Source organism: Pipra filicauda, unplaced genomic scaffold (genome assembly GCF_003945595.2).
Source record: "Pipra filicauda isolate LSUMZ 115617 unplaced genomic scaffold, ASM394559v2 scaffold421_size600610_pilon, whole genome shotgun sequence".
Taxonomy (NCBI): Eukaryota; Metazoa; Chordata; class Aves; order Passeriformes; family Pipridae; genus Pipra; species Pipra filicauda.
In genome coordinates, this window is record NW_024104556.1 from 58,934 (window position 1) to 83,096 (window position 24,163).

The window sequence follows — 24,163 nt, forward strand, 5'->3', positions numbered from 1 at the left end:
CAATCCCGTTCCCATGTTCCCATTCCCGTTTCCTTGGCACCACCGAGGAGAGGGAATCACAGAAGCCCATCCCAGTCCCTCCGAGCAGCCCCGGGGGGAGGAAAAGACTCCACTGTGGCATCCAAAGCGTTTTATTGTTCACTCTGAGGCTCCCAGGCTCACCTGGCTTTGCTGCCAGGCCCAGGGAAAAGCTCCGAAAGCAAAATGCCCGTCAGCCAGTTGGAAAAGGAAAATCCAAGGCACTGAATAAAAAAACAAGTGGGATTTCGTACGTGGAAAAGGCTTCATATAAATAGGTAAGAAAATATTTCTTTGTTTAGGGAGGAGTCTCAACCCCAGCTCTGTCCAAGAGACCGTTCTGTCCCTAACGAAAAGTCCATGGAAAGAAGTAAAAAATCCTGTCTTCAAAGGAGAGCAGGAATAAAGCAAACTTCCCAGAGTAAGAAATGAGGAATTTCAGCATGGAAACACCACGGCTGGAGCTTCCCAACATCCCAGGTAAGTGCTCAGGAAGAAAACCAAGGTGATATTCGGCATCTTGGCAGGCGTTGTGCGGAGCTGGGAGGTGGGATGTCTCCAGGAGGATGCTCCTTGCCCAGGGAAGGATTTATCCAGCCCAAAAAACCAAGGAGAAAGTCCCTGAGGAGACCCCAAGCACCCCCTTGTTATGGAGGAGAGGGGACGAACCGGATGGTTTTTCCCAAGGGAGAAGGTCTCCCGTGATCCAGGGGGACAATAACAGACCCTGGATGCAGCAGGCACAGGCGTGTGGAGTGTTTTAAGGCACGTGGTTGGTTCTTTCCAGCACTTATTCCAGCATTTTGATGCCAGGCAGGATTTAAGGGCAGGAGTGAGGTGTCCTGAAGCTGCTTTTTTGGTCCCAAAGGAATCCCGAGGATCCCAGCACCCCTGTGGGCTCAGAACTGGACCCAGTTCCCCTGAGTCTGGTTAGGAGTTGACCTGGAGAGAGGGAAAACCAGGGAAAAAAGGGGATTTAGACCTGGAAGGGGCATCCAGGCAGCAAATGGGTCCTCCAGGATCACCCCAGAATTACCCTGGAGCAAGAAGTGCCCGTAGACTTGAACTCAGGGAATCTGCACCCCACAGAACCACGGAATGTCCTGAGCTGGAAGGGCCCCCAAGGATCACCCAGTCCAACCCCTGGCCCTGCCCAGGACACCCCAAAATCCCATCCTGTCCCTGGGAGCATTGTCCAAATGCTCCTGGAGCTCTGGCAGAGCTGCTTTTGAATCCCGAAGCTGGGACTGGGTGGAGCAGTGCCCCCACCCCAGTGGGGTTTTCCAGCAAAACCAGCAGGATTTGGGGCACCCCCATCCCACCCAAAGCCCCTCCAGGCTCACCCCGAAGCTTTGGCAAAGTCTCCCCAGGCGTCGGCAGCGGGAGCAGCGGGAGCAGAGGGCTGAGGCCAGGACAGCACCGAGTCTGTGGGCAGAGAGAACACAAACACCAGGGGTTATTTCCTGCCCTTGTTCCCACATTCCCCCAGCTCCAAAGGATTCCATGGAGCCTGCCAGCTCGGCCGTGCCCAGACCTGTGATGGGCGTTCCCGGGAGCCGGGCGGGGCCGGGCAGGGAGGGCGGGCGCTCTCCACAGGATTTCCCCCCGGGAGGTGGTGGGAGCAAAGTCAAGCCCCCGGGCCCTGCAGGACGTGGTCTGGTGTTCCCTGTGGCTCCTTCCTTTTTCTTCATGTTCTGAAAGAAGAGTGGGAATTTTGGGTGGGATCACATTCAAAGCCAGAGCTGGAGAGCAAATCCCACAAAGCCAAACGTTTATTCTGGGGATAAAATCCTGCGGTGCTGGGATATCCCACTGCTGGTGCATCTAAAGGGGTCACACCAAGGGTGGTTTTTTTGCCCAAAAATCCCATAGACCCGGTTCTGGAACCAGGAATTGTAACACAACCCCCCGCAAATCCCTGCAGGCAGCGTTATCCCAATGGGCTCTGCCCCAGCATTCCTCCTGCATGAGGATTTTGGGGAGAAGCCGCTGCTTTCTTGTGCCACCCGAGGTTGGAATTAGCTGGAAAAGCCCCTCACAGCGATGTTGAGTTTGATGGTTTGTCCTTCCTTGAATCCCAGATCCAGTTTGGGTCCCTGATCCAGGTCCTGCCGGGCCAGCTCGCTCTGCTGCCTCACCCACCTGCGGGAATTAAATCCATGGAAAAGGAGACGTCACCAGGCTCCCCCAGACAAATCCTGCTCAGGATCATCCCCTGGGCCCGGCAGCAGCTCCTTAAAGGCTTCGGACGTGACCCGAGACCTCACCTGCCGGGGCACTGCAGGGACAATTCCCACGGATCCTCCAGCCATCCCTCCCCAAACCCCACCATTCCCAGCAGCTGGAGCAGCATCCCAGTCCCTCAGGGGCACCCCCTTACAGGTGGCATGTGAAGGAGGGAAATAAATCAGGGAATTTGCCCCCTTTGGGGCTCGGAAGCCCAGTTTGGGACACGGCTGATACAGAGGGCAGGGATACAAGAGTTCCCAGCTCTTCCCACCACACCTGCCCACTTCTCCAACATTCCTGGGGGACACCTGCCAAAACTGGAGCTGAGGAGCTGGGAAAGGCACAGACTCACTTGAAATGGTCCTGCAGGGCCACGTTGAAGTCGAAGGCGTCCCCTCGGTCCGCGAAGCCGACCCCGATGAACGCCCGGCGGCCTGGAACGGGGAGGGATAGGGGCTGGAATGCACAGCAGCGGAGGAGGAGGGATGGGATAGTCCATCCCACACATCCTCGTGCCTGCTGCCAGCTCCAGTGAGAGCTGGGACTGTGGAGCCTGAGCCATGGCACTGGAGATCGTGGAATCACAGAATCCCAGGATGCTTTGGGTTGGAAAGGACCTTAAGGATCATCCCATTCCACCCCCTGCCATGGGCAGGGACACCTCCCACCAGCCCAGGATCCTCCAAGCCCTGTCCAACCTGGCCTTGGACACTCCCAGGGATGGGGCAGCCACAGCTTCTCTGGGAATTCCATCCCAGCCCCTCCCCACCCTCCCAGGGAGGAATTCCTTCCCAATATCCCATCTATCCCTGCCCTCTGGCAATGGGAAGCCATTCCCTTGTCCTGTCCCTCCATCCCTTGCCCCAAGTCCCTCTCCAGCTCCCTGGAGCCCCTTTAGGCACGGGAAGGCCACAATTAGGTCACAGCAAACCCTTCCCTTCTCCAGGGATTTCACCTCGTTGGTGTAAAACCCCTTGGAAGGGAACACAGAGCAGAGCTGGCACCACGGGGAGGATCCCGTGCCCTCACTCCAACACCGAGCAGGAAAATCCAAGTGTTTGTGTTCCTGGTGAAGGTCAGAGCCCTGCTGATGTGTGGGAGTGAGAGTTCCTCCCTCTGCCACCCTGTGCAGGGATATCCTGCCCTGGAAAGCAGGAATCCTTCCCAAATAATTCCTCTATTTGCCACCCTGTGCAGGGAATATCAGCCCTTAAAAACAGGAATCCTTCCCAAAAGGAGGAATCCTTCCCAGACAATAATTCCTTCCTTTGCCACCCTGTGCAGGGAATATCCCACCCTGGAAAGCAGGAATCCTTCCCAAGCAGGAGCAGGGAGGGCTCTGAAGCCTTCCCAAGGTCTCTGGTGACACACCATTCTCATCCTCGATCCGGATGACGAAGTATCTGCTGGAATCCGTCACGCTCTCCACAGCAATTCCCGGGAACTGCTCCACAGGTGCCTGGGCAAAGAGCTCCCCTGGAAAAGAGAGACAGGAGTGGGATAACTCCGGGGCACGGCAGCCCATTCCCGCAGGATCCGTGGATCGCCCCTCACCCGAGGTCTTGTCCTCCAGGCGGATGAAGGCGGTGCTGCCGCGGGCCGTGATCCGCAGCCGCCCGCTCCAGGCCGGCTGGTCCAGCTGCCACTCCGCGGCTCTGGAAAACAGGGAATGCATCTGAGCCCCCCAAAGGCCCCTCGGAGCTGGGATAGGGAGCCGCGGTGGGAAGGAGGGGGTTTGTCCCAAGAGCTCCCGTTTCCCCCAGAGCAGCTGCTGGGTTTGGGTTTGGGGGGAGCAGCAAGCGCAGCACGGGAGGTTTCAGGTCCCTTTCTGGGTTTGGTTCAGCGGGAGCAGCGAGCGCTGCCCGGGAGGTTTCAGTTCCCTTTCCACAGGGGTTCGGAGAGAAGCAGCTTCTGGGTGGTGCTGGGCTGGGCCAGGCACAGCCTGGCTGGGCCAGGACGGACATTAGTCCAGGACTGACGGGAGGGGGACCCCAAAACACCCGGGGGGATGGAGACAAGCCCTGTGGGGCGGGGATGGGGGACAGGGATACCCCGGGGGGGCAGAGAAACCCTCTGAAGGACAGAGATACCTCAGGGGGCACTTCTTGCTGGCCCCGGGGAGTTGCAGACCCCAAATAACTTATGGGGTCTGTATAACCCCGCTCCCCACAGCGAGGGGCGAACCCCAAACACCCTCTAAGGAGGGGACTCCCACGAACCCCACAGGGAGGGGCTGCCCCCAAACACCTTATGAGGAGGAGGGGACCCCTCACCCCATGGCCGGGGGGACCCCCGAGAGCCCACGGGGAGGGGACCCTCCACAGCCCGAGGGCAGGGGCAGCGCCCAGAGGCGCTGACACCGCTCGGGGCGGGCTCGGGCCGCACCTGTAGCCGCGGTTGGAGGCCCTGGGCGGGACGCGGTACACGAGCACCGCCGGCTTCACGCACAGCACGGCCTCGTAGTCCTCCCGCTCCGCCGCCATCGCGGCCTCGTCCCGGAGCCGCTCTGTCCCCGGGCCGCTCTGTCCCGGGGCCGCTCTGTCCCGGAGCCGCTCTGTCCCGGGGCCGCTCTGTCCCGGGGCCGCTCTGTCCCCGGGCCGCTCTGTCCCCGGGCCGCTCTGTCCCCGGGCCGCTCTGTCCCCGGGCCGCTCTGTCCCCGGGCCGCTCTGTCCCACCGCCTCGCTGCTCCCTCGCTGCCGCCTCCGCGGCCGCCCCAGCGCGGGTGGGACCTGCCGCCGGGAGGCGCTTCCGCGTCCGCGGCGCCTCCTGGCGGACGGGAGGACCCGCTGCGGGAGCTCGTCCCAGTTTGCTGCTGGAACTGGGAACCAGCTCGGCCGGGGGGCAGCGGCCACATCCCGGCCTGGACCCTTCTCCCTGGAGCTCTGCGGCTCCAAGTCACTAAATTCAGGGGTTTGTGGGATTTTTTACATAACATAATTGTTTATATAATTATATATTTATATTCTATTCTATATATTCTATGTATTCTATTTTATATATTATATTCTACTGTAATATTATATATTATATATCATTTTACTATATAGAATTATATACTATTATATACAATATATAATACAGTATTTTATAATATAGTCTTATATAATATATACTGAATATTATATAACATATACACTACATATATTTTTATATCTTTATATCTAAGTCGATATAAAATATTTTAAATATTTATATCTCTATTATATATTTATTTCAATATTTATTTGTATAGATACAGACACCATATATTCATATTATAACATTATAGTTGTACTATGCTACCTTGTATTATATATTATACATATTTTACACATTTACAAATACTTTTTATTTTACATAGTTACATCTACTATATATTTATTTCAATATTTATTTGTATATACAACCCCCATATATTTATATTATAACATTATATATTATATACATTTATATGTTATGTTGTATTGTATATTATGTTGTTGTATTATTATACATATTTTATACACTTTAGTACATATTTTTATATATTTGCAGATATTTACTTGTATATAGTTGGTTTTATATAAATTTATATGTACTTATTTATATCTATTTATACTATGTCATATACTATTTATATATTATAAACTTAAAAGTAATTAAAAATCACAACTCCAAGGGAATGGGGGCCCGTGGGAGATTCCAGGGCTCCTGGAATCCCCCTGCCCTGGGCACCTCCACAGCCTCCTCCTCCTTTTCCAGAGGTTATGGAGCACAACAGCCACAGGATGGAGCAACAAGACAATTAGAGTTAATTCAATTAATTAATTAATTAAAAATGCCTGCTCACATCCCGAGTTGGATCCACATCCTCCCTCCCGGGACATCTCCCACCAACCCTAAAACCGGAGCAAAATCCCCCCTCCTTTGGCTCAAACCCACCCAGGCTTTCTCCCAGCTTTTCCCTTCCCGATGGATTCTGAGCTCGGGCCCCGAGAGGAATGAAAGAGGGAGAACCGAAAGTCCTTAAAAGTTTAAAGACATTTATTTAAAATACAATTTATAAAACGTTTTTCTCTCCGGCGCAACGTTTGTGGGGCGCAAACACGCGGGTCCCGGGTCCCTGCTGCCCTCCTCGGGACGCGGGCGCTTCCCGCAGGAACGCCGAGCCCTGCCCGCGGGCGGGACGTATCCTGGGCACCGGGATGGAGCGGCCGGGAGGAGTCCGGGGCGGAGAAGGAGATCTCGGTGCTGGAAAAGGACATTTCGGTGCTGGAAAAGGGAGATTTCGGTGCCGGGGATGGAATTTCGGTGCCGGACACGGAGATTCCGGTGCTGGAGGAGGCAGTGGCTGAACACTGCCCAGCCCCACCGGGAGCCGGGTGGGTTTGGGGTTTTTTGGCTGTTCGGTGGGTTTGGGGAATAGTTAAGGAAAGGCGCGGTGACTGCGGTTATTGCTGACGTCCTTCTCCCCTCCCGCTCCCTCCCGGAGCTCATCCCGACCACCAGCCGGGGGGGGAAACTGAGACCCCCCCGAACCACTGGGGGCTGGGGATCCCGGGGGAATCCCGAGGGAATCCTGCCCCACCTGCAATCGGCCTTAAGGAGCTCACTGAGCTCCGGCGGATCCGTGGGATGCACAGGTAGTTTTTCTTTTCCCGTTCCTGTGGGATTTAAGCTGTATTTCCACGCAGGAAGTGCTGCCCTGCACGGGCACCACGTCAGGATTGGCTTGTTCACCCTTGAACCTACTTAAGGCAGCACCCAGACCCCAGGAATCTGCTGGGAATCCGCCGGGAACCACACAGGGAATTCCAGGTCCCCTCCGAGAGCAGCATTTAGTGTTCATCTCATCCCTTGATATTCAGCTTCATCCAGGGGGGAACATCCCTGTTCTTGCGGAGCACCGGCCTCCCCGGCCTCTTCTCGGGAGCTGAAGGAGGACAATCCCTTTCCTGAAGATGGAGGGATCATCCAGGCTCTCTCCAAGGCTGGGTTTGTTCCCAGTGTCTGGAATTCCGGGAGGCAAACGCAGCTCGTACCGTCCCTGCGGGGTCAGACCCTCTGGACATCCCGCTCTCCGTTCCAAGATACTCTCCTCCTCACCACATATCCCAAATTCTTCACTGCCTGGCCCTCTGTGGCCAGGCAGCAGGAATTTTCATGGGATCACTCCACATTCCCTTCTCCCCAAAACACAAAAGAGCCCAACCAAGGGGTGTTTTAAGCTTTTCCTCAAAGCAGCAGGAAAAGGGAGCCGAGCTTGCACAGGAGCGAGGCGTGGACCAGGTCTGGCTCCGAGGTATCCCGGGGGATCCAGGAGTCCAATTCTTCGGAAGGAGAAGCAAGAGCCTGTCAACCCCGAGCCATTCAACTCATGGAAATCCATTGGAATTCCTTTGGGAACACTGAACTACCTCTGTGGATTAACACAAACAGGTCAAACCCTTCCCACACACTCGGCCGATCCCAGACAGAGAAAACAAACAGAAAATCAAACAGAAGAACCCAAAATCCTCGGAAACAGAACTCGCTCTGGAAGTGATGAGGACAACATGCGTGGCTGGGGACACTTCCCATCTTTTTTTTCCTTAAATGCCAGGGTTTCGAGTACAACAAACGTTATTGCTGGCGCCAGCCCCGACCCGAGCGGCACACGCAGCTCCCGGTGCCCGAGTCCGGCACCCCCCTCCTTCTCCCGCTGGATCCTCGGGACAGCCCTCGGGATCGCCGCTCACAGTGGGTGCAGAGGGGAGGTCACAGTGCGTGGGGCTGAAGGTCACAGTGGGCAGAGCGAAGGGGTCACAGTGCAAATCACGCCGGGAGTCCCCCTTGCCCAGGTCCGTGTGTCCGTGCCGGGGGCCCGGCTTTCTGGAACGGCGGAACCGCGGCACATCCGCCTTTATCTGCGCTGCTTGAAGCCCTGGGAGCCATCGGGGCCCAGCGGCTGCCGGATCACATTGTTGGGCTGTCGGGTGTCCTCCGGCTGCGAGATCCGGGTGGGCCTGCAGGGAGAGAGGGGTCAGAGCCGCAGGGAACGCGGGGTGGAACTCCGTGTGCCCTCGGCAAAGCCCCAGGCGCCCGCTGAGGGGGGAACGCACTGACACGGGAATATCGGCACGTGCTTCCCAGCAAGGGAGGATGTGGAGCTGCTGGAGCCAGTCCAGAGCAGACACCAAGGGGATCAGAAGGATGGAGCAGCTCTGAGATGGGGAAAGGATGAAAGAATTGGGATTGATCAGCCTGGAGGAGAGAAGCTCCGGGAGCTTAGAGCCCCTTCCAGAGCCTAAAGGGGCTCCAAGAGAGCTGGAGAGGGACTTTGGACAGGATAAGGGGGAATGGCTTCCCACTGCCAGAGGGCAGGGATAGATGGGATACTGGGAAGGAATCCTTCCCTGGGAGGGTGGGGAGGCCCTGGCACAGGTTGCCCAGAGAAGCTGTGGCTGCCCCAGCCCTGGAAGTGTCCAAGGCCAGGTTGGACAGGACTTGGAGCAACCTGGGATAGTGGGAGGTGTCCCTGCCATGGCAGGGGGTGGGATGGGATGAGCTTTAAGGTCCTTTCCAACCTAACCCATTCCATGATTCTACGAGGATGACTCGGGGTGCCCTCCCTGCTCTCTACACCCCCAGCCTGCTCTTCCAAGGTGCTCAGATCATCCCACGGCTGCACCGGGCACGGCCGGGGCACCTCCAGCCCCGGGGGCACCGCTGGGACCCTCCAGGGAAGGAGGACCCAAAGGGGCTGGAGCGTGTGCAGGGAAGGGAACGGAGCTGGGAAGGGGTTGGAGCAGCAGGAGCAGCTTAGGGAGCCGGGGGGGGCTCAGCCTGGAGAAAAGGAGGCTCAGGGGGGACCTTCTGGCTCTGCAACTCCCTGACAGGAGGGGGGAGCCGGGGGGGGTCGGGCTCAGCTCCCAGGGAACAAGGGCCAGGAGGAGAGGGAACGGCCTCCAGCTGTGCCAGGGGAGGCTCAAGTTGGACATCAGGAGGAATCTCTCCATGAAAAGGGTGGTCAGGCACTGGCACAGCTGCCCAGGGAGGTTTGGAGTCCCCACCCCTGGAACTGTTCCAAAGGCGTGTGGATGTGGCACCTGGGGACATGTGGTGACCACAGTGCCGGGTTAATGGTCGGTCTTGATGATCTGGGACGGCTTTTCCAGCCTTAATAATTCCATGATTTATGGCCTTATCAGGCACTTCCACTTCCCTCCACTCCCACCTAGTGGAGGCTTTGCTGACAGAGCACTGCTCCCTCCCTGCTCCTCACTCTGCTCTCCAAGGAGCGCATCCCTGAGCTCCACCAGGCAGGAATTCCCGAGGAGCGCCCGGGGCCACTCTCACCTGTCCAGGATGGGCTTCTCCTGCTCCTCCTCGGGGCTGGCACTGCCCAGGATGCGTTTCCTGGCCTCGGCGTACTCCGCCTCCCTCTGTGCCAGGGATTTCACCGGGAAGGCCGGGCGGCTGGCCGAGTTGGGCGTGCTGAGGACGCCGTTGGTCGTGGGCCTCTTGAGGATGCGGATCTGGGGGGGAGGCCCCGAGGGAAGGCCGTCGTCCTGGATCACGATCGGCACTTTGGGAGGAGATTTGGACTTTCTACTGTTTGAAACAAAAACATCGGGTTGGGAGTTGGGGTTTTTTTCCTGCTCTCAGTGTGAATTCCTGGTGGGCAGATGCCGTTCCTGTGATTAATGGCAGCCTGGAGTAATTAAAGAGCTCGTTATATTTGTAACCCTAAACTGGAGCAGCAGATTAGCTGGGAAAGGGATGGAAAATCAGGCCCTGCTGCATTTGACATCATCAAACTCCCCCGAAGGGAAGGGAACAAACACTGGGTTAGCATTTGCAGTCAAAGATGTTGGTATAAGCACCTTGATTTCATTCCCTGCAAGGAGTGTCAGGGCTCCACTCACCAGGATACCCAGCCTTCACTCCAGCCCTGCCATTTCACTCCTCACAACCCCTCTCACCATCAGATTATTTTTATAGTCCCTTTTCTGCACAGAATTCCCAGAGAATTAATCCCATGACAATCAAAGGGGAAAAAAAATCCAACAAGAGCTGTCAGCAGTGAGTAGAACCCCTCTGGCAGGAGGCAATAACACCCCTCCCCACCCTCAGCCAAAGGAAGCAGGAAAAGAAAGTCTCCCTGATGCAAGACAAGGCAAGTCCACTGAGGGCCAGGAGCCGGGATTACCTGACTCACCCATTTCTTCCTGGGAGAGGCTTTTTCTTACAAGGCTTCCCCAAAGCTGTAGCTACATCCCGTCTGGAAGACCCGGCTCTGAAATAAAATCACTCTCAGGAAGCTTTTTGCTGCCCTGCTGTGGGTCCCAAGGGCCATCCAGTGGCATGGATACAGGGATTCCCTAATCCTCAACTCCAACCCAGCGCTCCCTGCTCAGTCTGAAGCCGTTTTCCCGCTGTTCCCACTCCCTAGGCCTCCAGCTGTCCAACGGCACCTCGGGAAAACCGGGATTCCACCAGCCCCACGGCGGCGTTACCTTTCCTTCTGTGTGATCTTCAGCTTCTTCTCCAACCGCCTGTCTATCTCCTGGAAAAGACGGACAGAGAGATGGGAATGTGATGGATTGAATCAAATAAAGCCTAATCTCATCCCAGAGGTGGGAGCTTGAGCCTGGCTGAGCACAGATTTAATGTCACTCTTCTGTACCTGTACTGGGGGTAGGGAGGGTGTGATTCCATCCCAGGATGACTTGGGAATAAAGAGGCAAGGAAAAGCAAAGCCAGCATGGATATTCCAAGAGAAAAGTAAAGCACCACATCCATTCTCCTGTAACCAGGAGTACACCTACAGCAGGCCGAGCATCCGGAGGATCGTGGCCTGATGCCCTCATTGCTCACTTTAAGCACTTCAGGTGGCCAAAAAAGCTCTATTTTGGGTTAAAAAATGGGATTACACAGCAAGGTATTCCCAGATCCCAGCAGGAACCTGTGCTAAACCTCCTGGGCAGAGGAGTAGCCCAGGGAGTGATCCACAGGCCTGATTCCAGCTGGGAGCTGAGCCCAGAGCTGGGGTGATCCACAGGCCTGATTCCAGCCAGGAGCTGAGCCTGGATCCCGTGGCCAGGGTGATCCACAGGCCTGATTCCAGCCGGGAGCTGAGCCTGGATCCTGTGGCCAGGGTGATCCACAGGCCTGATTCCAGCTGGGAGCTGAGCCTGGATCCTGTGGCCAGGGTGATCCACAGGCCTGATTCCAGCTGGGAGCTGAGCCCAGAGCTGGGGTGATCCACAGGCCTGATTCCAGCTGGGAGCTGAGCCTGGATCCCGTGGCCAGGGTGATCCACAGGCCTGATTCCAGCCGGGAGCTGAGCCTGGATCCTGTGGCCAGGGTGATCCACAGGCCTGATTCCAGCTGGGAGCTGAGCCCAGAGCTGGGGTGATCCACAGGCCTGATTCCAGCCGGGAGCTGAGCCTGGATCCTGTGACCAGGGTGATCCACAGGCCTGATTCCAGCAGGAGCTAAGCCTGGATCCTGCAGCCATGCAGAGGACTGGCTGGCAGGGCCACATTCCTGCCCTGAAGTCAGGAGAAGTCCCTGCCCTGCCCCACACGCAGGCAGGGAGCTGCTGGAGTGGATCCGAGCCCGGCTGAGCTGCTCCTGCCCTTGGCTGCCGAGTCACCCACGGCAGGACGTGTTCCCACCCGGAGCACTGGGATCTGAGCAACTCTGTCCCAGGCTGGAATCAACCCAGCAAAGGTGTTGGGGTGTTGCAATCCAAGGGATTACAGAGAGACTCTTGGCTGAAGAGGAGAACAGAGCCAAGTTCCAACCCTTCTCCAGGTGACCTGCCCCAACCCCACCGGTATTTTTAGATCCCGTGAAAAGAGGCTCCAAAATAGCTCTTCATGTTTTATTTAATCACCAGGGAGAGAGGAAAAACGACCTGAGAGTGTCCTGGGTTTGCCAGCTGATAACTGGCAATACTGAAGGAAATTCCAAGCTTATGGCAGGATGCAGCTGCCCTACTTTGAGGCCTGTTTGCTTCCCCAAAAAGCCACGGGAGCTGTCCCTGCCGGCACAGACCATGGCAGGCCCGGCCCGGCAAAGGAACTGGTCTGCACGGGAATTCCCTGCTGCCCCAGTGAGCAGGGAATGACCAGAAGTCACCAGGAGTTGCCAAACCACAGTGTTTGCTCTGGGTCACACGGGCCAACAGCCCATGGGAGCCTCCACCTAGAAAGCAATTAATCATTTGGGGGAGATAAAGGGTGGGTGGGAGGTTGAATTTCCTACCAAACTCTGTCCTGGGAGGCACCAAAACCAGGGAGGAGCTTCCTGAGGTGCTGGGCTGGAGCAGGGCACAGCCACAGCCTCCCAGGGGGGGCAAACACCCGCAGCTTCCTTCCTCTCCAGAGGACTGGGAGCAAAACCTCATCCCAGCACCATGCAGGAGGGAGGGAAAATGTCCATCATCCACCTGCTGCCCTCAGAGAGAGGAACAGGGAACCAGACATCCCGGTGAGCAGGGAGGTGTTGGGGAGCAGCCGGTGGCAAACAGTGGGAGTCAAACCAAGGGGAAGGGGCTGGCTCGTCCCTGAGCCAGACAAGGTGACATCCTGCTACACAAGAGCCTTTAAAGCAGATTTGCGGACTCAGAGAGTCAATCACAGCTCCCAGGGCCTCCTGGAAGCCATGGAGCTTCCCCAAATGTCCCTTAAGAAATATTTTGGCACGTGGAAAAGAGACAATGATGGGAAAACAGGGTGGAAGGTGGAGAAAACACACCCAAGAGCTTCCCAACTCATTTCACTTTGTGCTCAGAGTGAAATCAGCCACTCCAAAGCCAAGGGCGAGTCGGGATCATGGTGCTGAGCCCCCCAGCTGGGAGTGTGGGGCATGGAACTGGGACAGGACACAAGGAGGGCTCTGCTCTGCTCCCTCCTTCCCAGTACAGCAGAGGTGGTTTGACCAGAGCCGCGTTCCCACATCCCTGGAGGCTCTGCAGGGTCAGCCCTGCGACACCCTGGAGCTGCAGAGCGTCACCTGGAGCTCAGCCCCTGGAAACACGGGGAGGAATGTCCCTGTCCCAGGGACTCCCAGTGCTGCTGGACAGCTCTGGAACCCCCACAGCAACCGTGCTTCCTCCAGCACCACCTGCAGCCTCCCCACCCAGAGCAAAACCCCAGAGCAAAGGGCTCTGATCTGCTCAACACCACAACTCATTCCAAGGAATCCTTCAAAACCATCAGGAGCCCTTCACCGTCCGTTTCCCTCCTTCCCACTCCTGGGCAGAGCAATTCCTGCTGAATCCTTGGGGGTATCCCAATCTCCCAACGGAGCGGAGGCACGTGGTCCTGGAGCACAAACCACCCCAACCACTCTGAGCAGCTGATCCCTGACTGGGGAGCTCCTCACACAGTCCCACGGAATCCTCTGGGTTGGAAAAGCCCTCCCAGCCCCTGGAGTGCCCCCTGTGCCCGATGCCCACCTTGTTCCCAGCCCAAAGCACTCAGTGCCACAGCCAGGCCTTCCTTGGGCACCTCCAGGGCTGGGGACTCCAAACCTGCCTGGGCAGCCCCTTCCAGTGCCTGACCACCCTTTCCAGGAAGGAATTTTCCCAATATCCAATCTAAACCTCCCCTGGCACAGCTGGAGGCCGTTCCCTCTCCTCCTGGCCCTTGTTCCCTGGGAGCAGAGCCCGACCCCCCCCCGGCTCCCCCCTCCTGTCAGGGGGTTGCAGAGCCAGAAGGTCCCCCCTGAGCCTCCTTTTCTCCAGGCTGAGCCCCCCCAGCTCCCTCAGCTGCTCCTGCTGCTCCAGCCCCTTCCCAGCTCTGTTCCCTTCCCTGCACACGCTCCAGCCCCTCCGGGTCCTCCTTGTCCAGAGGGTCCCAGCGGTGCCCCCGGGGCTGGAGGTGTCCTGGCTGTGCCCAGCACAGGGACGGGCCCTGCCCTGTTCCTGTGCCCCCCCGGGCTGGGACAAGGAGCAAAATTAGGAGCAGCTAAAATATTCCCTAAGTTCCAACCTCAGCTCTTGGAACCACTGTGTTCTCTCCAAAACACGAGGCTTCCTCCACACGTAGAAATCTTGGCAGAATCCCATAAAACCCCCACTCCCACCAAACACAGACGTCCCACTCCCACCTCACCCCAAACAACTGTTAGTCCTGCACGATCCTCGGAATTCCTGGCACTGCTGAGGGGATTCCAGCTGCCTCCAGATACCCACTGAACTTTTGGGCAGAAAAGGTCTCCCTTTGTGTTTAACCAGATGGTCAAAGAGCAGCTCCTCACCTCACACACCTCCTGACGGGGCACAAGTTGTGTTTCCTATTAACTGCAAGGACAGACCCCCTATTCCTCAGGACATTCTCAGTGTTTACTCCAAGGATTTTTGGAATTGCAGCCTGGAGGTGTTTGAACACCACGTGCAGACACAGCCCCAGCCTGAGCAGCCTCTCAGCTCGTGACAGGGATCACTGCTCCCATTTAAAAGCAGGAGCACCTTGGCATGGCTCATTTTTAATTAAAATCAAATCCTTGCTGATGTGATGTCATTCCCTTCCCACTGCCGTGTCACGCTGGGGATAAGGAGATAAAATTAGGAGCTGACTCGGCGGGCAAGCGCCAGAAGCACTACAACAACCCAAAGGCACGAGCTGGGTCTGGAATCCGAGGACGTCAGTTCTGGGCAGGTCACGGCGTTCAAACCCCACTGATTCATCACCTGGGGAGGCTCTGCCAGCTCCCATTCCCAGGCAAACTTATTTATAGCCCCAAACACTAAGTCTGGTTGCCACCCCCTCCCCAAAGATCCGTCAGGAATGTCAGCCCCCTATTTTTAGGGCTATTATGTCGGGATGCCACGCGGGCCCCAACAAACAGCCCGAAGGAGACGCTGCTCTGACATTTCAGCCGAGGACGTCACGGAAACTGAGCCCCAGCCCCAGCCCAGCCCCCCTTCCTGCCCTCAGCCCCGGGAAAAGAGCAGAAAGGATGGATAAAACACCCCTTGGAATGCAGACGGATCCCGGGACACAAACCTGCTGCTCAGATCCCACATTCCCATGTTCCAGCATCCTAAAGAACCACCCCACCAGTAAAGCTGGGAATTGGGTGAAGTTACTGGGGAGCTGGAGATGGATATTCCATCCCAGGAATGTGTCCTTCCTCCTATGGATCACAGTTTCACATGGGATTTAGGCACATTCCCAAGCAAAACCAGCTCTCCGGTGCTTTGCAAAGCACAGGGAGGCCGAGTCAGTCCTTGCTGTGTCCAAAGGAATATCTGGGAATAACTGCAATGTGTTGGACACATACAGAGCGTTATCCTCCCCATCCCTGCCAGAAGGACTCTCCAAAGAGACTGAATTCCAGCAGCTCCAAGCTCGGCTGGTTTTCATTCCAAGTTCAGTGACTGACCCCAGTGGAGGGTTTGAGGGAAGGAAGTGACCTGGGTTCCCAGAAATCCCTCACCCTGGGGGGTATTTCTCTCTCTGCCTCCACGACTCCTTTGCAGAAACCCAGATACCCTCCCAGCCTCCCTGTGCTCCCCTGGGTATCTGACCACATTCCAAACACAGCTCTGGAAAACCATTAACCACGTCCTGTGCTGTGTTTGCTCCCCAGCACAACCTTCCACCCCTGCCATCGACCAACGGGCAAGATCCAACCCTGGAGCAGGGAATTCCCACAGCCACGGGCTCATCTGCTCACTAAAGCACCACTCGGGCATCTTCAGAAGGAATGAACTGCAGGGCCTGGGTATTGCTCTTTTCCTTAGGAAATACAAACAGGTTTTAGTAGCTGAGGTCACCAAAGCTGTTGATGAGACCCAAAACTTGAAATGCTTCACCAAAAACACTGTGAACCAGGAGCAGACGTGGCCAATCCTCCAATGTCCTCACCAGCCACCTACTGCTTTGCTCCAAAGATGAATTAACCTATTAATTATTGCAACATTCCAATTCCTGAGGTTCCTGGGAGTCAGACTGCTCCACGAATTAACTCTCCGAGTCACCCTGCTGTGCTCGGGCCCTGTCCCAGGAAAGCCTCAGATGTCTGGAAGCTGCTGGTGCTGATGTTTTCCATAGGCAGATCCTGCTCCTCAGCAGGAGACCAAGAAACAAGACCCAGGAGTATTTCTGGGAACGAGCCTGGCAGGCGCCACACGGAATTCCCAGCACGGACGTGCCACGGGTGGGAGCACTTGGGAGGGTGGCAGCAGCTTCTCCTGGGGCAACATCCACACCAACACTCACTTCCCATTAGTGAGGGACCTGCCAATTATTCCCAACATCCCAAACTCACTTTTCTTCCCCAAAAAACCGCCTCTGCCAAGCAGCACGGAGCAGGAGGAACAGAAACTTCCATTTCCCAGTTTCGGGATTGTTTGGACCAATTAGAGCACCCAAAGCAAACGCTCAGGGAAAGTTCTCCCAAGGTCATTTTGGGGGGTGAAGTCTAAACCCATCCTGGACTGATCCCAGGGGGATTCTGCCCCTCTGCCCCCTCTGGACCCCCCTGCAGAGCTGCTCCAGCCCTGGGGAACAGCACAGGGAGGACGTGGAGCTGCTGGAGAGAGTCCAGAGGAGGTACCAAGGGGATCAGAGGGATGGAGCAGCTCTGCTGGGAGCAAAGGACGAGAGAGCCTGGAGAGGAGAAGCTTGGGAGACCTTGGAGCCCCCTCCAGTGCCTAAAGGGGTTCCAGGAGAGCTGGAGAGGGACAGGACAAGGGAATGGCTTCCCACTGCCAAAGGGCAGGATTAGATGGGATACTGGGAAGGAATCCTTCCCTGGAGGGTGGGCAGGCCCTGGCCCAGGTTGCCCAGAGAAGCTGTGGCTGCCCCATCCCTGGAAGTGTCCAAGGCCAGCTTGGACAGGGCTTGGAGCAACCTGGGCTAGTGGAAGGTGTCCCTGCCCATGGCAGGGGTGGGACTGGATGGGCTTTAAGGTCCCTTCCAACCCAAACCAGTCTGGAATTCTGTGATCCTCAGAGCCCTTACACCAAACCCCAGTGGTTTTCCTCATGGACACAACCCCTGCACACCAAACCCTGCTGGTTTGCCCTCTGAGCACCCCAGTGGTTCACAGCCCAGAGGTCACAGTGTCACACTCCGGAATATTTCCCTCTGAGTTCGCTGTACTTCGATCCCATTTGGCAACTCCAGGTGACAGCAGCCAAATCCTTTGGATCCCGTGCCTTGGTGCCAGCCCTGCCCCTCAGACTCCTTGAGGTGACAGAAATGGGGGGTTTTGCCAACTCCAGGGGACCTGTCCTGCCCCAGGAGCGGGTGACAATCCCAGGCCCCCCAGCAGAAGGGCAGAGCTCACTCCCAGGCCTTTGGCTGCTCCCACCCTTCCCAAGAGGACCATCAGGAGGGGATGGGGCAGGTTTTCCCTTCCTGGTGGGATCAGGGAGGCACAGCACAGCCCTGCCAAGCCACCCACCTGCAAACTGCAGGGGCAATGACACACAAAGGGATCAATGCCATGACTTTTTAAACCTATTTTAGGTTGTCAGCCTAATGTTTGACCTGCAGAGAACCACGGAATGCCCCGAGCTGGAAGGGACCCCCGAGGATCATCCAGTCCAACTGCTGGCCCTGCACAGACACCCCAACAATCTCAATCCCTGGGCACAGAGAGGTTGGAGCTGCCCCTGGGGAGGAACTGGAAACATTCTGACTTGAAATCAGCTATTAATGAAGACTCTGACACACTCCAGTTCCAGCTGGCAAAGGAATAACCAACAAACCCACCTGGAAAGCACCAATTCAGGGCTGAGGATTCCCCGAGACCATGGATACAGGGCTTGCACTCCAGTTTGGGAGCCCAGCTTCCCACCTGGCATTTAATTATTGGTTTAAGTAGGTAAACAGGCCTGAGTGTCTCCAACTGACCTCTGCCTTGTGTTTTCCAGCTGCCCCAGAGCCAGCTGGGCCACACAACAGGAAACCCAGGAATTAAGTGCCATTAGTGCTGACTGACCCCAGCTGGGCTTTGAAGCCTTTCCATCCCCACTCCCAGCCGGAACAGCTCACTCCTTACTCACACCCTGCCTTTCCATCTGCCACTCCTGGATGAGACAAACCTCCCCAGTTGAGAGACATTCCAAGGATCTAATTAATGCCCTGTGCCCGCGGGATTCCTGGGACAGGCGACACTGCTGGGGCAGAGGGCACCTGCACTGGCACAGGGGCAGTGGGGGGTGACACGTTCCCAAGGAGCTGCTCCGTTTTTGGGGCAGTTCCGATGGCACAGGACTAACAGACAAACAGGAGCCACTGGAGGATTTGTGTCACAGCCCCTCAGTCACCAAAGCAAAGCTGTGCTGGGGTTTTTGGGGGGTTTCCTTCCACTCACTGGGATTTCAGTGCTGCCTGACGGGAAGAGCTGTGAGAGATAAACCAGGAAGGTGTTAATGAGGAGGCTGTGAACGAGGAGGCCCAGGAGCTCTGCCCCTTGCTGACAACCCTCTTCTCCAAGGCCTCGAGTAGAAGTTCTCAGCACAACACCAAACACCACAGACAAAAAAGCCAGCACTGAAAGTCTGATGTGTTTTCTTTCCCAAGAAACACCCTCTGGGTGCAATATTAAAGAATGACATGCTGAGACACAGGAATGTACTCCAGAACCCCCCCATGGATCTCCATGTATCTCCACTGTATCTCCACTGTATCTCCACTGTTCCCTCATGTGCTGAAGGGTCTAAAAAATTAAGTAACTCTAAATTATTAGAATGCCAGCATGGTTTGGGTTGGAAGGGACCTTAAATCTCATCCCATTCCACCCCCTGCCATGGGCAGGGACACCTTCCACTGTCCCAGGTTGCTCCAACCTGGCCTTGGGACACTTCCAGGGATGGGGCAGCTACAGCTTCTCTGGGCAACCTGTGCCAGGGCCTGCCCACTCTTAGAGGGAAGAATTCCTTCCCAGTATCCCATCTATCCCTGCTCTCTGGCAGTGGGAAGCCATTCCCCCTGTCCTGGCACTCTCAGGAGAACAGGATGGGTTCAAAGCTGCTCCCTGGTGTCTCCTGGTTTGTGTCAGACTGCCCTGGAGCACCAACCACGACTGCCCTGCCTTGTTCCTTTCTGTTGGGACCATCCTGTGCTGCCTCAGACCCACAGCAAACCAGAAAAAAAGGGAAGAAAGTCATGGAATATTCTGAGCTGGAAGGGACGCCCAGGGATCACAGATCCAACCCCTGGCCCTGCCCAGACACCCCAACAATCCCCTCCTGTCCCTCAGAGCATTGTGCAAACCCTCCTGGAGCTCTGGCAGCCTTGGGGCCGTGACACCGCCCTGGGGAGCCTGGTCAGTGCCAACCACTCTTGGGGGAAGAACCTTTTCCTGAGATCCATCTCAACCCCCCTGGCACAGCTCCAGCCGTTCCCTGGGTCTTGTCGTGTCCCCAGAGCAGAGGGGGCTGTCCCTGCACTGCCCTCGGGAGGAGCTGCAGGTGCCACAGCAGAGCCTCTTCCTGCCCTTGTCCCTCCTTTCATCCCCCTGCAGCAGCACAGGGCAGGGACTGTCCCACACAGGGCAGGGACTGTCCCACACAGGGCAGGGACTGTCCCACACTGCTCCTGCACCACCTGGGGCAGGACAGACCCCGCACAGGAGCAGGCTGGGCCCTCCCCCACTCCAGTCCTCCCAGCTTCCCACAGCTCCCACCAGCAGCCGAGGGGCTCCTCCTGCCAGGCAGGGGGTGAAACCCCCCTTTGTGCCCCCGAGCCATGCCAGAGGGCAGCCCTCTGCCAGCCCTGCACACACAGCTCCCTTCCCACACAGCTCCAACTGCTCCACAGGCATCCAGAGCCCAACAACTGCAACTGCAGCTGCTCCTCAGGGAAGAGAACAGAGCTGGGAAGGGGCTGGAGCAGCAGGAGCAGCTGAGGGAGCTGGGGGGGCTCAGCCTGGAGAAAAGGAGGCTCGGGGGGACCTTCTGGCTCTGCAACTCCCTGACAGGAGGGGGGAGCCGGGGGGGGGTCGGGCTCTGCTGCCAGGGAACAAGGGCCAGGAGGAGAGGGAACGGCCTCCAGCTGTGCCAGGGGAGGGTCAGGTGGGACATCAGGAGGAATTTCTCCCTGGAAAGGGTGGTCAGGCACTGGAAGGGGCTGCCCAGGGAGGTTTGGAGTCCCCAGCCCTGGAGGTGCCCAAGGAAGGCCTGGCTGTGGCACTGAGTGCTCTGGGCTGGGGACAAGGTGGGCATCGGGCACAGGGGGGATCCATGGGCTGGGAGGGCTTTGCCAACCCAAATGATTCTGGGATTTCTCAAGGAATCTCCCTGCTCAGCAGCACTGAGTAGAACCACAAACTCCCAGCAGTTTGGACCAGAAAAGGGTGTGAGAAAGGACAAGTGACTGGGATTTTTCCTTCTAAGGGCTCTAAAATCCCACCTGAGAAGCACCAGCAGGAAGGATAAGGATGTCCCAGGGCCGGGATTGGAGCAGCAGGACCATTTTAAACCATTACTCAAGGCCAGAGTCATCACCAGCTCCCACAAACAGCCATGTCCCTTCATGGAGCGGTTTGGGAGCTCTGGGATTAACTCCGAGGCCGGGCAGGAGGCTCCCAGTGACTGCAGCCCCCTGGCATGGGCAGGAGTGGCAGCTCCCGGTGCCAGCTGGGCCCTGGCACCTCTCAGGGCATTGAGTTACAGCTCTATTTTGTCCCCTGGCTCCGGCCGGCTGTAACCCAACCCCTGCCCAGGATCCCGTTCTCTCTCCTCCCCAACTCACTGCCAGGGGGTCCTGGTGCCCCCTGGCCCCCCGCGATCCCCGGCCCCTCACGAGCCCGAGGTTTGCCCGGCAGGGAGGTTTCCTCTCCCCGCAGAGCCCCCGCCCACGCTGCCGCTCACACAGTGATTTTGGGTGCGAGCAGCGCCCACCGAAACTCGCGGGGTCTCCCGCTCTGCCCCACGTGCTGCCGAACGCCGGCTCCGGAGCCGCCGCTCAGAGCGCGGCACAACTTCGGCCGCGCCGGGAGCCCCCACGTTGTGCCCTAAAGCAGCAGCGCGCTCAGGACAAGAGGGAAAAGCGCCCTGGAGGTGACCCCGCGGTCCCCAGGTGCCCTGCGAGAGTCCCCGCGCTGCCGGGGGGGCGCGTTCTGGCGCTGCAGAGGGAACGCACCGCTCCCGCCCTCCCCGCTCGCACCACGCGGAGCTCCGTGCGGGGCCGGGCCGCGACCCCCGTGACCCGCCAGCGCGGGCGGGGAGGGGGTCTGGACAGCGAGGAGCAGCCGGGGGCGGGCGGGCGGGCGGGGAGCCGCCCCCGGCGCTGAAGGCGGGCTGAAGGGGTCGCGAGGAGCGGGGCGGGGGTAGCCCGGGGCCCCTCACGCCGAGCGAGGCCGCGGCCCCTTTAAGAGGCCTAGCACGGCCGCGGGCCCGCCGCGCCCCGCCGCCTCCTCCGGCGGCCCCGCGCCGCCCGCCCGCGTCCCCCCACCGTGCCGGGCGCTGCCGGGCGGCCCCCGCGGCCGCGCTCACCCCGCTGTCGGCCGCCTCCTCCCAGCTCTCCGCGACCTCCTCATCTTCCATTTTAATTCCCGTCCGCCGCCGGGCCCGCGCCCCGCGCATGCGCGCGCCGCCCCCCACCCCCCCCGCCCGCGCCCGGCAGCGCACGCGCACCGCGCCCAAAGGGCGGGAACGGGCGGTTGGAATGGGGGCTGCGCGACGGCGCCTCCTGGCGGGCGGGAGGACCGAGCGCAGGGCGGGGCGTCCCCCTTTAATTTTGGGGGCTTTGCTTTAATTTTGGGGTGTTTTCCCTTCAATTCTGGTGCATTCTGTGTCTATTTGGGATTTTTCCCTCTTGATTTTGGGGTGTTTTCCCTTGATTTTAAAGTGTTTTCCTTAATTTTGATGTGCTTTCTCTAATTTTGGTGTCTTTTCCCTTAGCTTTGGAGTGTTTTCCCTTAATTTTGGCGTATTTTCCCCTGATTTTGTGGTGCTTTGCCTTAATTTTAGGGTGTTGTCCCTTAATTTTGGGGTGTTTTCCCTTAATTTTGAGGCACTTTCTTTTACTTTTGCTGTGTTTTCCCTTAGCTTGGGCATATTTTCCCTTAATTTTGAGATGTTTTCCCTTAATTTTGGGATGTTTTCCCTTTTGACATCTTTTTGCATAATTTTGGGGTCTCTGCCTTAATTTTGTGATGTTTTCCCTTATTTTGAGGTGCTCTCCCTTACTCTTGAGGTGTTCGTCCCCTAATTTCTGAGCGTTTCCCTTAATTTTAGTGTGTTTTCTCCCAAGTTTTAGGTGTTTTCTCTTGATTTTGGTGTCCTTTCCCTTAATTTTGAGGTCTTTTCCCTTAGTTTTGGAGTATTTTCCCTTGTTTTAGCGTGTTTTCTCTTGATTTTGAGGTCTTTCACCTTAACTTTGAGGGGCTTTCCTTTAATTTTGAAGTGTTTTCCCTCAATTTTGATGTGTTTTCTCATAAATTGGGGGTGTTTTCCCATAATTTTGGGTTCCTGGTCAAATCAGCCCCTAAATTTAGGAAATTTTGACCACCAATCCAACCTCTCATCCCTCCCATGTTCAACCATCCCCAATTTGTGTCTCTCCATCCAAGCCCTCAGCTGCTCTAATGGAGCACAAGGACCAGCCCAAACCTTTAAAAACATCAAACTTCCCTCAAAAAAACTCTAATTTATTCAATTTATCTCATTTACCCCCAAGATATTCCCCACGCTGATGTATTATTTTAAGCTCTGTGCGACGCAGAGCTGTCTGGGATGGGATCTGCATTTCATTTTCCTCACTCCAAACCCACCTGCCCCTTCAAGCATCCTAAAAATCCTCTTTTCCACCCAGGAAATCACAGAAACTGCCCTTAAATCCCGAATTTCCCCCCAGAGCAGCCACATTTGCCGGCAGATGGCGACTGGATTCCTTAAAAGCACCAATAAACCTCCAGCTCAAACAAACCCAGATGCAAAGCCCGGGGCGTGCGGCGCTCGGGGAGGTTTAAATCCTTGGATTTCAGCTCTTTGGGCGGCTCAGAAGGGTGCGAAACACCGTCCCCCCGCCCTGGGAGCGGGAGGAAAAGGCGCAGCAGCCTCGGGCTGTTCCTGCCCATCCTCTGGGATTTTTCCAGAGGGAAACAGGCACCGAGTTTTCCAGCAGCCGGGCATTGTTGGCTCCATCCCATGCAGCGTTCCAGCGGCGTTTTCCCGGGCGTTCCCCTCCATCCTGCTGCAAGAAGTCCCATTCCCAGCCCTGCCTGACCGCGGGCATCCTTTAGGATCCTTTGGGAATGTGGTACTCACCTGGTGGGGGGTGAATCCCACGTCTCCTGCCGGGTTATCCCAGCCCTCCACGGGGCACTTGGGACACATTCCATGGGCTATCCCAGGCAATCCCAGCTCTCCGCGAGGCTCCTGGCTCATCCCCTCGGGCAGGGAAGGCGCCTGGGATGCCGGGCGGGCTCCTCCCTGTGGGATGCAGCTCTGTGGGAGCAAAGAGAGGGCGGCGGTGACTCCCTGTGCCCCTTCCCTAAGGAATAACGTCCGCACGCCACTGGCCAGCGGGACTGGCGCCAAAACATAGCGGATGTTCCCACAGGGAACGGGCTCCGCTCCCTCCTTTCCTCACCTCCATGGCCAACGGAGTACCAGTGACCTCCAGGCTCGGGGATGGGTCACATCCCGCCCGCCCGCCGAGCCCTCAGGAGGCTCCAGGGCTGGGGGAAACACGCAGGGCTGGGCAGGGAGGCTCCCCGTGCCCGCGCTGTGCCTCCTGGGGCTGTGGATGAGGGTGGGAGCCCGGGAAGGGAGAGGGACAAGGAGCGGGACAGGGAGCAGGACCCGCTCTGACCCCTCCGCCTCAGCGCCGACCTCCCCAACATGGCGGCGCCGCCCGCCCGCCGCTCCCAAGATGGCGACGGGACCCGTCAAACATGGCGGCCGGGCACCCGTGCGGAGCGTTGACCTTCCCATCATGGCGACTTCGCCGGTCCTGTTCCTCCCATGTCACGTGATTCCGGGGGCGGTGCCGCGCCTGCG

At 57.3% G+C, this 24,163-nt stretch overlaps 2 protein-coding genes and 1 long non-coding RNA gene across 7 annotated transcripts; 1 reads left to right on the plus strand and 2 right to left on the minus strand.

The window, feature by feature from the left end:
- The first annotated feature begins 106 nt into the window (after nucleotides 1–106).
- Nucleotides 107–2,442, plus strand: LOC120324097. Its single transcript, XR_005565108.1, has 2 exons — nucleotides 107–498; nucleotides 2,100–2,442. It is a non-coding gene; the product is annotated as an uncharacterized LOC120324097 (long non-coding RNA).
- On the minus strand, nucleotides 114–4,998 carry NECAP2 (NECAP endocytosis associated 2). Its single transcript, XM_027711458.2, has 8 exons — nucleotides 4,633–4,998; nucleotides 3,802–3,902; nucleotides 3,619–3,723; nucleotides 2,600–2,681; nucleotides 2,058–2,160; nucleotides 1,553–1,712; nucleotides 1,362–1,443; nucleotides 114–960 (listed from the first exon to the last, which is right to left on the minus strand). The coding sequence occupies exons 1-8, from the start codon at nucleotides 4,728–4,730 to the stop codon at nucleotides 918–920; spliced, it is 774 nt and encodes a 257-aa protein (XP_027567259.1). The 5' UTR covers nucleotides 4,731–4,998; the 3' UTR covers nucleotides 114–917.
- Nucleotides 4,999–6,228: 1,230 nt separating this feature from the next.
- SZRD1 (SUZ RNA binding domain containing 1) lies at nucleotides 6,229–23,998 on the minus strand. 5 transcript variants are annotated; one of them, XM_027711441.2, is made up of 6 exons: nucleotides 23,754–23,998; nucleotides 23,429–23,608; nucleotides 10,704–10,753; nucleotides 10,406–10,483; nucleotides 9,544–9,798; nucleotides 6,229–8,210 (listed from the first exon to the last, which is right to left on the minus strand). In XM_027711441.2, the coding sequence occupies exons 1-6, from the start codon at nucleotides 23,757–23,759 to the stop codon at nucleotides 8,108–8,110; spliced, it is 672 nt and encodes a 223-aa protein (XP_027567242.1). In that variant the 5' UTR covers nucleotides 23,760–23,998; the 3' UTR covers nucleotides 6,229–8,107. The 5 variants fall into 5 exon arrangements, 4 of the variants coding, with proteins under 4 accessions (XP_027567242.1, XP_027567245.1, XP_027567244.1 ...); XM_027711444.2 differs by lacking the exon at nucleotides 10,406–10,483 and having other exon boundaries at nucleotides 9,544–9,795; XM_027711443.2 differs by lacking the exon at nucleotides 10,406–10,483 and having other exon boundaries at nucleotides 23,754–23,997.
- Between the last annotated feature and the right edge of the window lie 165 nt (nucleotides 23,999–24,163).